At 37.6% G+C, this 15,042-nt stretch overlaps 3 protein-coding genes and 1 non-coding gene across 4 annotated transcripts; 3 read left to right on the forward strand and 1 right to left on the reverse strand.

Moving 5' to 3' along the window:
- Positions 1-3,100: 3,100 nt before the first annotated feature.
- TRNAS-GCU lies at positions 3,101-3,182 on the forward strand. Its single transcript has one exon. It is a non-coding gene; the product is annotated as a tRNA-Ser (tRNA).
- Positions 3,183-3,315: 133 nt separating this feature from the next.
- LOC106415582 (protein tesmin/TSO1-like CXC 5) lies at positions 3,316-6,692 on the forward strand. Its single transcript, XM_013856333.3, has 8 exons — positions 3,316-4,011; positions 4,213-4,326; positions 4,606-4,783; positions 4,889-5,248; positions 5,330-5,430; positions 5,512-5,606; positions 5,693-6,046; positions 6,133-6,692. Exons 1-8 carry the CDS (start codon positions 3,746-3,748, stop codon positions 6,363-6,365), a joined length of 1,701 nt encoding a protein of 566 aa, XP_013711787.1. The 5' UTR covers positions 3,316-3,745; the 3' UTR covers positions 6,366-6,692.
- Positions 6,693-6,696: 4 nt separating this feature from the next.
- Positions 6,697-11,106, reverse strand: LOC106415581 (peroxisomal fatty acid beta-oxidation multifunctional protein AIM1). The gene is made up of 18 exons (XM_013856332.3): positions 10,848-11,106; positions 10,681-10,752; positions 10,501-10,563; positions 10,385-10,441; positions 10,206-10,273; positions 10,030-10,111; positions 9,906-9,961; positions 9,514-9,816; positions 9,351-9,437; positions 9,084-9,258; positions 8,863-8,984; positions 8,545-8,708; positions 8,212-8,466; positions 8,022-8,143; positions 7,833-7,954; positions 7,602-7,750; positions 7,354-7,492; positions 6,697-6,968 (listed from the first exon to the last, which is right to left on the reverse strand). The coding sequence occupies exons 1-18, from the start codon at positions 10,942-10,944 to the stop codon at positions 6,936-6,938; spliced, it is 2,166 nt and encodes a 721-aa protein (XP_013711786.1). The 5' UTR covers positions 10,945-11,106; the 3' UTR covers positions 6,697-6,935.
- A 2,438-nt stretch (positions 11,107-13,544) lies between these two features.
- On the forward strand, positions 13,545-14,272 carry LOC106414001 (glycine-rich protein 5). The gene has a single exon (XM_013854717.3). The coding sequence runs from the start codon at positions 13,641-13,643 to the stop codon at positions 14,094-14,096; it is 456 nt and encodes a 151-aa protein (XP_013710171.1). The 5' UTR covers positions 13,545-13,640; the 3' UTR covers positions 14,097-14,272.
- The last annotated feature ends 770 nt before the right edge of the window (positions 14,273-15,042 follow it).

The following is a 15,042-nucleotide window of genomic DNA, read 5'->3' on the forward strand; positions in this document are numbered from 1 at the left end:
ACGAAGATGCTCAGAATGCAGGGGTAGTATCTCTTGGGTCATCCTCTACCGAAATCTCTGAGAAGCAAGAAAGAAAGAAGAGAGTTATGAAGAGATTGGGATTAGGCAGCTCTAAGCGCCGAAAGACGTGCAAATCAGGAGCCTTGAATGCTGCTTCAGGTTCTCAAGTCATCCCTCTGAACACTTCAGTCTCCAGTCGTGTACGATCCAGAAAAGCTCCTGAGAGAGGTACTGTTGGTGAAAACTCACCAGTTAAAAAGAGGGTAGAGCAGTTTCTTCGTTGGAGCATCATTGTTGAACGTTTGGTGGACATGAAAGAGAAGGATCAGTGGGTCTATGTGAAGATCATCGCAAAAGGGTTCTACGGGAACAACCGTTTCATCGCTCGGCAACTTTGTTGAACCAGTCAGTGCCGAGTTCTATGCTAGTCTTCCTGTCACAAAGGTTGAAGCAGATGTAGAGGAAGTTGAGGTGCGGGTTCGTGGTCAGCTTTATCGCTTCTCGCCGACAATGATTAATGAGGTTCTGAAACTTGAACCCCTAGATGAAGATGAAGTCGATGAAGAGACTGCTCTTGATGGCATCTCGAAGTCTGAGCTGGCTGAGTTTCTCACTGAAGAAACTCGAAAGGAATGGGAAAATCTGACTACTGCTGATCTCTCTCCTCGGTATGGCGCTCTTATGATCATTGCTGCGCACAACTGGATTCCGTCTACGCACAAGACTCATGTCTCCATTGACAGAGCACGCTTAGTCTACAAGATGTCTCGGGGAATCCGCGTTGATATGGGAAGATTAATCTTCAAGCAAGTCATCAATCTTGGTGTGGTTCAGAAGAATGACTCTCGGTGGTTGATCTTTCCTCGCCTGATCATGAGCATTTTCCAAAAACAACATCACGTTTCTCTTCTTTCGGGTGAGAAAGCTCAAGCCCAGTGGCCTACACGAAAGACAAGCGATTTGGTGAGATATATGAACAACGTGTAGCCAAGGCAAAGAGTAAGGCGAAAGAGGTAGGAGAAGGAAAACTGTCATCTCGATCGACTCGCATGCCTCCTCCTGTGCCATCACCCTCAATAGCTCCAGCTTCAAGCAACAGGACTGGACCGAGACGTTTCATTGTACATGACCTTGGCTCTGTCTCCATACCTCAGGGCTTACTCACTCATGAAGATCTCCAAGCCGTACTACAGCAAACGACCCGAGCTCTTCAAGCACTGACTGACATTGTTCAAGATCTGAGTCGCTCTGTTGCAGGTTAGCAACTATCTCTGTAATTGGGACAAGTTCTTATATGTGTGTTTTTAACCCATGCGCTCTCAAGCAGGGGGAGAAGATGGGGATTAAGATGAAGAAGGGCTAAGTTTGTGGGGGAGCAACTGTTTTTTATTTATCGTTCTATGTACTTGCTGCAATCGTTTTTATCCTATTGTTCAGACTAATCATGGTTTATGAGGGAGTATTTATGTGTGCTGTCTTTGTTAAGATGTATTAAATACTTGAACTCAATTATTAGGATAATATAAGTATGCTTTTGGTTGCTTTGAGATTTGTGAGTTTGTCCTTGGTTGTTTCTTGTTCTTGTGTATTGTATGTTACTTCATCTCAGGTACTTGTGAGACACGGGGATTAAAAAAGGGGAGATTGAAGATGTATGGTCAAGACGGAGCTGTAGTAGTTCATGAAACACGACATGAACTACGACATCAGACGAAGATACAAGAGTTGTTCGAGTCGGTTAAAGAGCATTAAAGAAAGATTTACTAAAGAAGTCAGTACAAATGAAGTATTGAAGAAGAAGCAATCGAGCTTAGAGAAAAAAGAAGATTGGCTTATTCGCTGAAGAAGCATATATGGAAAGTTTCCATTAGATAGATTTTACATCTAGGGTTTTCCTCTAAAAGTATAAAGAGGAGTCTTAGCATTGCGTGGCCAGTTAACACACAGAGAGAGCTTTTAGCAATAGCAAGGTTTACAAGTCCGAATAAGGAGAAGCAAAGCGTGTAGGGGTTAAGAGTTTGAGTGGTTCATATACTGCTTCAAGTCTGTGAACAAGAGATGCCAGTCAACAAGTCAAGGTTTGTCTTGAGCTTGCTTGAAGAATTGCTTTTAAGAAGAACTTGTATGAGCTTTTAAAAGAATTAATCTAGTCGTATTTCTTGGAAAGAATTGTTCATGTGCTACTGTGTGTTCTAGTTGGTGTAGCTTGATTATCTTACATTAACAAAAACTTATTATTATATGAGAAAATGACTAGGATAGCACTAAAAAAGTTTTTGTTACATATATAGCTTCTAAGAATAAAAATGACCAAAATAGCATTTAATGTTTTATCAAAAGAGATAAATATACATTTAAACTCCAATGGTAAATTAATTTAGACATTAGGGTTTAGAGTTAAAGGATGAAATTTATGATTTAGGGTTTAGGGTTTAGAGTTTAGGGTTTAGAGTTTAGAGTTTAAGGTTTAGAGTTTAGGGGTGGAGTTTACGGTTTAGAGTTAAGGGGTGGGGTTTAGGGTTTAGGGTTTAGAGTTGGGGAGTGGGGGTTTTAGGATAAGATTTCGAATTTTGAAAAATAAAAAAAAAATTCAAAACATAAAATGCTCTTTTGGTCATTTTAGTTTTTGAGGTCTATTTTTGTGACATAAACTTAGAAATGTGCTATTTTGGAGATTTGCCCTTATTATATTCACAATAGAATTATCTTTATATTTTCTTAACACTTAATATATTTTTGATGAGATTTAGTAGTATTATATCTTAAACCACACTAAGGTTCTATACAATATATATTATATACATAATATAATATAATATAATTAATATAAATGTCAAATCTCAAAAATAACAATTAATGATTTTTTTCAGCAAATAACGATTAATGTCTATGCACTAAAATCAAAAATTATTTTTTTATTTTAGAATAAATATATCTTAAAATAAGAAATCTAAATAAAGAAACTTCTATAAATTAATAACTCTATAAATTAATAAAATTTCAAAATCCTAATGTTATTAATTTATTATAGTGGTTCTACTGCTCCGAAAAAGAAACTTGCGTTTAAAATATTTACGATCGAACTATACTATAACGTCAAGTCGCTTTGGCCGAGTGGTTAAGGCGTGTGCCTGCTAAGTACATGGGGTTTCCCCGCGAGAGTTCGAATCTCTCAGGCGACGTTTTATTTTTATATGTTCTCATAGTTTTATAAATATATGGGGCTTTTTGGATATTTAATCGGACGGTAGAAAGGGAAGCAAAACCTAAAGCTTATATGAATTCAAACCGTTAGATTGTTATATTTAACAAGATCCGTACGATCAGAAAATAACGGAAATCGAGCCGTCGAATATAATCCAGAAAAATTAAAATTTCAAAAAAACATGTTAGAGAGATGCTGTGGAAGAAGAAGAAGATGAGCAAAAACCGAAAGTGTTCACCTTTAATTCCTTTTCGCCATCGTCTTTGTTTCGTGAGCTAAATCCCAATAGAACCCTAATTTCTCCCATCCCTCTCTCTTTCAAAGCTTATCCCTTTATCAAAATTCAAAGTCTCGTCTGAGCTCTTAACAGCCGCCGAATCTGTTCTTTTTCTCTTTTTTTTTTTCGCGCTCTGTCGCGGGATACGGATCTGGGTTTTTTCTCTTTGAGCTAATTTGTGATAACTTCTCGGTCGGGGGAAAATAGAAAAGGAAATTCTTTTCTGGGTTCCTTGGAAAGTTTTAAGATTTGAAAATTTTCAGATGGGTGAGGGCGGCGGCGGAGGAGGAGATTTCCCGCCAAAAAAGGACGGTGTATCTGATGAGTCTTGTTTCCCGGCGAAGAAGCCAGCAACGCAACTCGACTTCACTGGCGGTTCCGATGAGCATTCAGAGTCTCATACCGTCGTCACTCCCTCTGTTACTTCGCCGGTAACAACAACGCCGTCGCGGCTTCATCCGGTGGCACGACCGACGTTACCAGTGGTGACGTCACAGTCACAAATCCTTAACGCGCCAATCAGCCTTCCGTAAGTTTTTTTTTCAATTGCTTCGATAAGTGTTGACTTTTTTTTTTGTGAAGAAAAACTCAAACTTTTTGGTGAAAAATGGTTTAAATCTTTTCAACCTTTTGAAGTAATTGGTGAAACGAGTTTAATTGAATCTTTCTTAGAACTCTTAATAGTACCACAAAAGTTTTTGAATTTTTCAAATATTTCTTTTTTGAGCAGAAAGCAGCCGGAATCTCCAGAATCTAGAGCAAGGCCGCCTATAGTGGAAGGTAGAGATGGAACCCCTCAAAAGAAGAAGCACTGCAACTGCAAACTCTCACGCTGCTTGAAATTGTAATAAGTCTTTCCCATTCATGTTTAAGGGTTTGGCATTTATCAAATCTTTGTTATGTTGTAGTTTATGTATATGGTTTATTGCTTCTTAAACATGTTAAGTATGATTATTTAGACTACACAAACTATTGCATATAGTGTCCTTTTGCAGCTGCATTTCTTGGAACGTTTAGATAATCAACTCTTTTTTTGCTGTTGTTAGTTGTGGATTTGTGCATTAACAGTTTCTGATTCGGCTTTAGTTTTACACCTCCACAATCTTTGACTCTGATGCATCAGGTATTGTGAGTGCTTTGCGTCGGGAACATACTGTGATGGTTGTAACTGTGTCAACTGTTTCAACAATGCTGATAACGAACCCGCAAGACGCGATGCTGTCGAAGCAACTCTGGACCGGAATCCAAATGCATTCAGACCCAAAATCGCTAGCAGTCCACATGGTGCAAGGGACAAAAGGGTACTCAAGCTGTTTAAGGCTTACTCAACGTTGCTGATTAAAAAAACAATTACATTTTTCAGTTGTTAGAAGACTTAAACCTGTTGAGATTTGTCTTTTTTGCAGGAAGAGATTGGTGAAGCTGTGTTGTTAGGGAAACATAACAAAGGATGCCACTGCAAGAAATCAGGATGCCTTAAGAAGTACTGCGAGTGTTTTCAAGCGAACGTTCTTTGTTCGGAGAACTGCAGATGCTTAGGTTGCAAAAACTTTGACGGAAGTGAAGAGAGACAAGCTTTGTTTCATGGTGAACATGCCAGCAACATGGCTTATCTCCAACAAGCAGCAAATGCAGCCATTACTGGAGCTGTTGGTTCCTCCGGCTTTGCTCCTTTCCCAGCACCTAAGAGAAGGAAAGGTCAAGATATTTCTTTCAACCAAGCGACCAATGATTCGTCTATGCATAGACTTGGCCAGTTTCAACAGGTTCATAACTTCCCAATTAGTCTTAGATGCATTTTGGTATCCACTGCTTGGTGAATTGAAAATCTTGTTAACGGTATTTAGGCAAGTAATGGAAGAACTAGTGGATCAACCTCAGGTACATCTCCGGCAAATGTTGCTAGGGCTAGTGGCAATTCATCAGCTCCATCAAAGTTTGTATATAGGTGAAGTTTCTGGTCTTCACAAGTTATATAGTTGATCCAAAGAGCTGCGTAAAACTGATTTATATGTTGTATTTTTTGAAGGTCTCTCTTAGCAGAGATAATCCAACCGCAGGATGTGAACGCACTTTGCTCAGTTTTGGTCGCTGTAGCTGGAGAAGCAGCAAAGACATCAACAGGTTAAACTTTGAGTGAAAAGCTCTGTATTGCTGATGTTTTAGCTCTGTGTGAGTTATTCATTGATCTTCCTTTGAATGTTTCTTAGATAGAAGAAATGAAACAGAGAAACGGGTTGAAGATCAAACAGAAACATCTTTAGCTTCTTGTAACTCACAAGGCAATAAAGATGCCAGTGATGTCGAGATGATTGCAACTGATGGAAATCAAGCTGATGGTTCTAACGGAAGGCCGCTGTCTCCAGCAACTTTGGCTTTGATGTGTGATGAACAAGACAGTCTCTTCATGGTAGCAGCAGCTGAACCTAGTGGTTCAGTGGACACTGGTGGCTGCGGAACAAACCCACAGGGGCAGTCAGAGACTTACGCAGAGAAGGAGAGACTGGTGTTAACCAAGTTCAGAGATTGCCTTACTCGACTTATCTCTTACGCAGATTTCAAAGGTACAGCGAAGTTTCTCGTGCTTCACACCACAACTTATAGAAGAAGCTCTCTTCTCTAAAGTTAGTTAAGTTTGTTGGTTTTGCAGAATCAAAGTGTTCATATTTAGCTAGAAGTCATATACAGTCACCCTCAACAGCTCCAACGGTGACTGTGAAAACCGAGAATGGGATTCAGCAAAGACCACCAGTTGTAAATGGAGCTTCACTAACCACTACTCAACCTACACTCAACAAACCACAGCTGTTGCAGCCGACGACCACAACAAGCACTCATCATCCTCATAAACCTCCAGCTCCAGAGGAGAATAAAGACCTCTGAGTCAAATAAAGTGTACTCTACGTAGGACAACAATAAGTTTACCAGAGAGAACATAAACAACATGGTGAAATCCGCCTCACCACCGCCACATTGGCAGGTGAATTAGAGAGTAATAGACTTAAGTTTTCGCTCTTTCTTTTCTCTTCCTTTTCTTCTCAAGTCTACTCTCCAAAGCCCCAGGCTGGTGTAGATTCTGCAGAGCTTTGTTTCTTTACTACACAGAGTTTTATATTACTAGTTAGTATGTTGTGTTCTTTGTTGCTTCTTCTGCTGTAGAATTTGAGATTAACATAGAGTAATAAATAATAAATCCCTAATTTTACAAAAGATGTAAATGTGTCAATATTTTCTATGACCAGAACAAGTAACCATATCTGAGAACGATGTCAGTCATTACAAACATTTTTATTAAGAACATAACAAAAAAATTTACTGTTTAAAAGGAAATTCTTTGAAATAAGAGACTGATTTATTCTCATTTAGTGACTTAACACTTTCAGCCTCTCCTGCTTAAACATGTTCCAACCCATCTTTTGCTGCTTTCTTCTTAAACTCTCTTTTTTTGTGCACTCACAGTCGAGACCTCGACGATTTAGGTTCACTCTGCAGCCAGAAAAAAAAACATAGATTTCACTAAAAATTACTATGCAAAAGACAGGAAAATGAATAAACTGATGCATTCATAAGCTTGGATACATTTATTTCATAGCTATAAGTAAGCGTCTACATTCTTTGTTCTAGCCACACTACAAAAACAATCCTACAACCTAATGGCTTAGTCTCAAGATATTGTTTATCTCTCTCTAAATATGATTGGCAATTGAATCCAAGGTCCAATGTTAACCGGTGATTTCAGCAGATGAAACCATTTAATCATTCACCTTAAACTTTTATTCTCATATCATCAGTAGATTTGTCTATAAACATGGTTGAAAACTGTGTTCTCTTGCCACATCACAAATTGAAAAGAAAAGTTGAGAGACTTTACCAAAAGCATTCCTTTCGTTGCCCTTTCCTCCAGATACCTTGATGGTTTGAAAAAGCCACCATAAGTCTCTGACAGTCTCTTCAGCCTTTCATATATGTACTTAGGTCCAACCGTGTCTGCCCAGAAGAGAAGTCCCCCACTGCAACAAGGAAGATACAAAATGTTTACCTTTGGAACGGAAAAAAGCTTGTTGATATAGTCTCTGACTTGTTAGCAAATGACAAACAAGATGAATTTATAATCCTCACCGGTAAGAAGGAAAACTCATTCCAAGGACAGAAGCAACGTCCAAGTCTGAGGCTCGGATCACAACTCCTTCATCAAGTACACGGCACGCCTCGTTAACCACAGGGAACAAGATCATCTCAACAATCTCTTTATCAGTTACTGATATAGGCTGCAGAACAAGGACAAGGATACTTTATATTAAAAAATGGACCCAAATGTGCATAAATTTAAGAAGGACAAGGCTTCCTCACTTTCCCACCGGGCATGATATTGGTAAGTTTCCTTGATTCCTCAACAACAGAAAGCACTGATGAATCAGGTTTTGGTTTGCTTCCCTTCTCGTAAATATAGTATCCTCTCCCGTTGATCTTCCCTGAAAGCACCATATTTTTATAAATGAGCAGATGAGAAATCAGCAAAGGCCAAGATCTATGACATACCGTTTCTCCCGCTCTTAAGCAGAAGCTCTGTCAATGGAGAACTGAACATTCGGTCACCATAAGCCTTGGCATATATATCCTTAACTGCTATGCCAATCCCGTGTCCAGCCAAATCACCTAGCCTGAGAAGTTAAATCAGTTGCTGATATAGTCATACAGCAACACAACGAGACAAGGAGGAGAGATGTACTGGAAAGGGCCTAATGGCAAGCCGAAAGAGGTAATAACACTGTCGACTCTGAACAAATCAACACCTAGGTTGACCAACATGTGTGCAGCTTGTGAATACGGAAAGAATGTCCTATTCACTGCAAAGCCTATGCAGTTCCCAACCACCACGGGGACTTTCTTTATGGCCTTTCCAAGCGCCATGAGATCAAGAATCACCTGCGCAGAAGTATTCTCTGTACGAACTATCTCCAGAAGGGTCATCAGATGTGCCGGGCTATAGAAAGACAAAACTTACATTATAACATTCAAAAATGATATAAAATCTTCTTGACATTTGAAAATGTAGAATGACCTGAAGAAATGTGCGCCAACAATGCGATCTTTTGAGTTAGTTTTCTCCCCAATTACGTTGAGGTCGATAGTAGATGTGTTGCTAGCCAATATGCAATGTGGTGGACAGACCTCTTCGATTTCTTTGAATATCTTTTGTTTCAACTGAATGTTTTCAATCACTGCCTGCAAAAAAGGTACGAGGAGCAACGCCTTATAGTCAGAGGAAACATCTATACACTAGTTGACCCTCTCTTAGAACTAGCTAGATTTTGGATATACTTGAAACCAAAGAGAAGGAGAGATAACAGTAGGGGGGGGGGAGGGGGTGAAAGCAGACCTCTATGACCATGTCCACGTCTTTGAACTCTGTGTAATCGAGTACTCCCTTGAGCAAAGAGAAGGCCTTGCCTGCTTTATCTTGTGTCAGTTTTCCCCTAGAAACCAAGCCTTTGAGATTTGCTGTCACAAGAAAAAAACTCACTTCATTTCATCTATTAAGACCAAGATAGATACTTCTAGTAAGTAGCAATTGGATATGTTCTGGATAGAGATAAGAACCTTCAACTGATTTTATTCCCTTGAGAAGGTATTCTGAGTTTATTTCTTTGAGCAAGACTCTTATATTGCTTAGAAGCAGAGCAGTAGCGATGCCAGAACCCATCAGACCTCCACCAATCACTGCAACTTTTTTCATCGGTCTCGGTTTCAATCCAACGTCAGTTACCTTAGGCACCTGAAAAAGTGTTTTAAAAGAAGCTAACGATGAAGGTTGAATGTGGAAACTAGAACTACTAGGAGATACGAACACAGTGTCATTAATCTCACCTTTGATGTTGCACGCTGTGCAAAGAAAACATGAACAAGAGCCTTTGCAGTGTCTGAGAGTACTAATTGCTTGAAACTTTCTGCTTCCTGCACAGTGATCAATGTAAAGAAATTCAAATAAATGATAAATACAGTAAACGTTGAATCCTAAAGAAAAGCTTACCTTGAGAACCCCACTATATCCTCCATGGATGATTCCATCTTCAATCACCTCAATGCAGGCATGGTGCTGAGGCATATTTGGGGCTATCCTCTTGGCTAGTTGTCTTGCATTCCTCAATATAGCGCGAGCTTCAGATAAAGAACCAATTTTGTCTGTCCTGTGCAGTGACCGCAAAAAGGGTTTACGTCCAGCTGCAATGTCTAGAGCCCAGTTTCTGGACGTGGTCAACAAATCTCCAGGCGGTACCAAAGCGTCAATAAGACCAAGTTTATACCCCTCCTCTGAGGATATCGACTTTGAAAGCTACAAAAGTTAACAAAATTCTCAGTAAACCAAACCAGATGTAATGAAAACTGTTGGTAACTGCAGAAAACGACATCCTTATTCCTTACCAGTATCATATTAGCTCCTTTCTCAAGGCCTACTAATCTAGGAAGACGTTGGGTTCCTTCATAAACACAATTAGCTTTGATTAGTTACCAAGTACTATTGAAAGAAGATCAAACAAATCTATACCTCCAAAACCAGGAATAATCCCAAGTGTCAACTCTGGTAAGCCTAGTTGAGCTTTTGGAGCAGCCACTCGAGCATGACAAGCCTAAAGAATATTGAATGACAGAACAATCAACACAAGCAACAGAAATATAAACTTTTTAAAGCACAAAGGGAAAATAAAATTGAAAAGTCCCAACCATTGCCAGTTCTAAACCACCACCAAGAGCGAGTCCTTCAACTGCTGCAACAAGCGGCTTCCTAGAGTCTTTAATAACAAAAAAAAAAAAAAAAAAACAGTATCAAACATCACAACGTGCAATAGTGTCAGACTATCTTATTGAGAAGCATATCAACCTAAACCAAAGTTAATTAATACCTTCCATCAGGTTGCACACAAGATCAACGGATACTTCAGGCATAAGCGATATATCACCTGACAAGAAACCATATTTTGTCAAAACACAGACACACAAAAGAAATAAACTTTCTTACCAGTCTTATGAACTTGCTGGAAGACATTGATGTCGAAACCACCCGAAAATCTTCCACCGTTCCCTGAGACACGAAAGTTCAAAACTTTCAATCTCTAGCTTAAAGAAAGAACACAGAAGACTATTAGAGATTAACGCTACACAACCCTTCAAAAGAAACTAAATTTTCATTTTTCTTTACCGGTCAACACGATGGCTTTAACATCACTTCTCTGATTAGCCTCTTGGAACTTCTCCTTCAACCCAGAAATAACTTAAGAATCCCACAAAATCAAAGATCAGCACAAAAAGAAAGCAACTTTAAGATAAAAGATCGTCAAATCATTCCAAAGTATCGAGCTTTTTTACTTTGACTTGCTAAAGAGTTAACAGGAGGATTCGAAATGGTGATCACAGCGACGCCATCGTTCCCCACTTCCATCGTCACTCCAATCTTCTTAGCCATAGCTTAACAACAGCAACAACCCAAGTAGTTTTGTTTTTTTCACCCAGAAAAGTTTGATGAGCTTTGTGGAAATGAAAAACTACTAGAGTTCGGTGCGTGAAAGCAGTTTTATTTGCTCAGTTTTAGAGTCCTGTGCGAGCTCGCTTAGCCGTTGTTAAAAATTCAATATTTTTTTGGAATAAAGTTAAAATTGAAAAGATAATGCTATCATACTCCATAATATAATAGTAGAAGACGAACGAGATGGATACACTCAATTTGATTTGATGTCTCGGAGTTCCAACAGGGAGAAGACCACGGAAATTCACATGTGGATCTCACGTATTTTACAGATATCTCTACAAATATCGCCAATATGATAGGTGTTCGAACTAGAATTCATGATCGACAGATGCATCAACAACTGAAAGATGATTTAGTTGAACATGTATAGTTTAAATTTGGACGTGATGAAGACAACAATTGAGCTCGGATGCTTCTTTCAAATAATTCTCGTTTAGTTTACAAATCTTTATTTCATGTTTTGATTTTAAAAATCTATTATGTTGAAAATGATTTCTTTTATTATGTTTTCTGAAATAAAATAAAAAATTATAAAAAAATTTTTAATAAGAATTCCAAAATAAGATACTTGTAACGGAGAGAAAAAAAGTGTCAAGGTTCTTAAACCCAAATGGATAAACATGGTCTGAGTCGGATAAAGATCTGGTTTTTGATAAAAGTATTATCTTTCCTTTGATAAAGACAGATCAGGCGTTAAGTACATTTGTAACGTGACTGGATTCTATGTCTAACTTGTTTGCTTAGCCATTTTTGTCATAAGCAACCAAACCTCTACTAATAAACAAGGCCGTATTAGCTTATACAATAAACAGGCCCAGCCCAACGAAAATTGAGGTCCATGGGCCATCAATTGCCAAAAACTTATATGGTTAGTCGTAAGACTTGTAATGTTTTCAGTGCTTGTAATCTTGGAATTTCATTCAGTTTGGGCTATTGATGTTTAGCTTTGACACTCTACATAGGTGCAATATGAAAATGATTTATCTAACTGTGAAAACAATATTCATAAAATTCGAGTCATGTTTAATGAGTTCAACCACCACGATATTTTGAAATGTTTTCATGGATCTACTTGTGAAAATAACATTAATAAAATGACCAGTTTCACATATATAAACACTATCATGTTCAAAACTTTTCAAAATATAAAATATAACAGTAAATTTATAACCTGTTTCAAAAAAGTATATTTATAACTTTAAATATATAGTATTAGAAAATAGGAAATTAAAATTAAGTTTGTGTGTAATATTCTGTATCTTAAATCAATTATTATTTTGATATATACATATATTTAAATGTATTAAGCTCATTCATCAAGTTTTTTTTTGTATACTTTATGAGCTAATAATCCCAAGAGAAGAGAGACACTGCTATTGTAATGAAACTCTTTTGGTAAGAGGAGAAAAGAGCATTAAAGGAGGTGAAATAATTGAACTATAAGTCTATAAGTAAGGTCCAACGCTGTCCAGCGAACAACTATTTTAACTGGATTCACGCTGTCATTCTTAATGTTGCAGATGCATTATGATGCGTTGGATAGAATAATATTGTTACTTATCGAAATCTCGTGATCATCTACATTTTCAGTGACCATTTATATTCCACTTGTTTTGGGTGTTGTATAGTTCAGTTATGAATTATTACTCAGATGTATCTCAACTCCTTCAAAAAGATTTTGACCATATCCTAAATCCAAGTCCGTGTGCTTAAAATATGAAAAAGATTGTTTCTAAATATTACTTTTTAATTTTGTTAATCTTCCAACCTTGTCTATTCATGTATTTACATGCTCTATTTACTTGGGGCTTTGGATGCAGCCACATGCTCTGCATGCTCCCATTTATTGCACTTGTATTGTATATAGTATTATGTAATATACTATTTACATTACATTTTCGCTTTTATATCTACATATTTGGAATGAATATCAGTTTCATAAGTATATATAATATATCTACATCTGAACTAGAGGGCAGAGTTTTGGATACACATCAATCGTTCCTTATATGAGACTCATGATTATAAAACTTTGGTGTCAAATCTAATCTGCGTACGTTAACGACGCAAAAATACGTTCGTATCTCTAATATATATTAATATATAGAAACATATACGAGTTAAACGATAAAAACTCTGGTGGTAAAATCCCAAGAGCGCAAAGAAAGACTATTAAAACGAGAAAATTGGTTTAATATCACTTAGCCCTAGATGTTGACACTAAGAAAATCAATACGAAAAAAAGTAACTGTTACGTTGTTCTTTCGCTCCTCTTTTCGCCTTTTACTTTGAATGGAATTATTCATTGTTAAAAAAAAAAGAGAATCAATACGAAATTTTATAACTTATCTGCTCAATTTGTCACTTTATAATTGATAACCCTAATTCTAACTGCATACAATAGAGCAGTAAAAGTAACTGTTTACGTGGATGATTCTGCATCCAACAAATAAGATATGAGATAGTCCAACATTCATTTACAAATTACAACTTATCTCCATCTGTCTTTATAACCCTAATTTTAACCATTCATTCTCCTATATAAGCCTCCCAATGTCTTATGCACTCTTCACTACTCTCTCTACTTAGCAAAAAGACACAACAAAGTTGGTTTACATAAAGAGTAACAAGAGATGGCAATTAAGTGTTTAGCCGTGTTCCTCGTTGCTCTCACGGTGGCTCAGTCCGTCACCGCCACAAGACCGGCACCGGCCAAGAATGTCGGAGCTGGTCTTGAGGACCAAAAGAACTTTGTTGCGTTTGCTGGCGTCGGTGGAGCTGCTGGAGTTGGTGGTGTTGGAACAGGTCTTGGTGGTGTAGCCGGTGGAGTTGGTGGTGTCGCCGGAGTTCTACCTGTAGGTGGAGTAGGCGGCGGAATTGGTGGTCTTGGAGGTGGTGTAGGTGGTCTCGGTGGTGTTGGTGGTCTAGGGGGTGGTTCGGGTCTCGGTGGTGGAATAGGTGGTGGTTCAGGTCTCGGTGGCGTAGGTGGACTCGGCGGTGTAGGTGGACTCGGCGGTGTAGGCGGAGTCGGTGGTTTGGGAGGAATAGGCGGTGGAAGCGATTGCGGTGGCGTTCTACCTCACCCTTGATATTAAAAACGTTTTTTCTATATAAACCAAAGATCGATCCAAGGGTTTATAATGTTTGTATCAGTTTTCTAATGTTGTAAGTTTTTATTTTCCCGATGTTATGTTTAAGTCTTTGCTTGTTTTTTTCATGCTGTTTGTTACTCCCTCTATTCATAAAAGAAAGATTTTATAGAGTATTCATGCATATTAAAAAAATAATAAATATTTACAATTAAATTTATTATTTATTTTACTGTAAATTTTCCAATAATAATTGACCAATAGTATTTAATTAATTCAAATATTTTCAATTAATTTTTCTTAAAAACATACAATTTATCAACATTAACTACTAAAAGTACCTTAAAATTCTAGAAAATCTATTATTTTGGAACAAAAAATAACTTCAGGAAATCCTCCTTTTTGGAACCGAAGGAGTATTAATTACTTGAGATAATACTTGTGCTATCAATAAATAGAGTATTTATTTTGTTTGCGTGAGGTAAAATAGTGATTCTTGTGCTCCAAGATATTCATGTAATTGCAGTTAGCATGCAGGACCGCACGAATATCGGTCTTAGAATTCTTTTGTAAAAGTCGACGAAAAACAAAAGCTCCTCTTACCGTGCGATTCCGTTGTAAGGAAAAAAAATATTAGTTCTGTAGACTAACCAAATATCATTTACATGAACGATATATTTATCAACCATTATGAACGAGAGGAGTTATACATGCTTGAGTTATTTACTTCTTGCCAACAGTCTACGGCTTTTAACACCATATAAATAAAGCGACGACCCATAGATAAATAAAAAATTGTTATAAACCAGATTGTGGATGACTCATAACCAAGAGATTATGATTTGTAATCTTTCCATTTATCTACGACGGTGTAATCTCCTATATAAGGAACCTCTATGTTATGAATAAAGATAAACTTTTCCATTATTTTTATAACACGTTATCA

This window comes from Brassica napus, chromosome C8 (assembly GCF_020379485.1).
Source record: "Brassica napus cultivar Da-Ae chromosome C8, Da-Ae, whole genome shotgun sequence".
NCBI lineage: Eukaryota > Viridiplantae > Streptophyta > Magnoliopsida > Brassicales > Brassicaceae > Brassica > Brassica napus.

Coding starts and splice junctions, on each gene's coding strand:
- LOC106415582 (XM_013856333.3), top strand. CDS start 3,746: ATGGGTGAGGGCGGCGGCGGAGGAGGAGATTTCCCGCCAAAAAAGGAC. Junction 4,012..4,212: donor AACGCGCCAATCAGCCTTCC/GTAAGTTTTTTT, acceptor TTTTTTGAGCAG/AAAGCAGCCGGAATCTCCAG. Junction 5,249..5,329: donor GACTTGGCCAGTTTCAACAG/GTTCATAACTTC, acceptor AACGGTATTTAG/GCAAGTAATGGAAGAACTAG.
- LOC106415581 (XM_013856332.3), bottom strand. CDS start 10,944: ATGGCTAAGAAGATTGGAGTGACGATGGAAGTGGGGAACGATGGCGTC. Junction 10,442..10,500: donor CCAGCAAGTTCATAAGACTG/GTAAGAAAGTTT, acceptor GTTTCTTGTCAG/GTGATATATCGCTTATGCCT. Junction 7,955..8,021: donor GCTTAAGAGCGGGAGAAACG/GTATGTCATAGA, acceptor TGGTGCTTTCAG/GGAAGATCAACGGGAGAGGA.
- LOC106414001 (XM_013854717.3), top strand. CDS start 13,641: ATGGCAATTAAGTGTTTAGCCGTGTTCCTCGTTGCTCTCACGGTGGCT.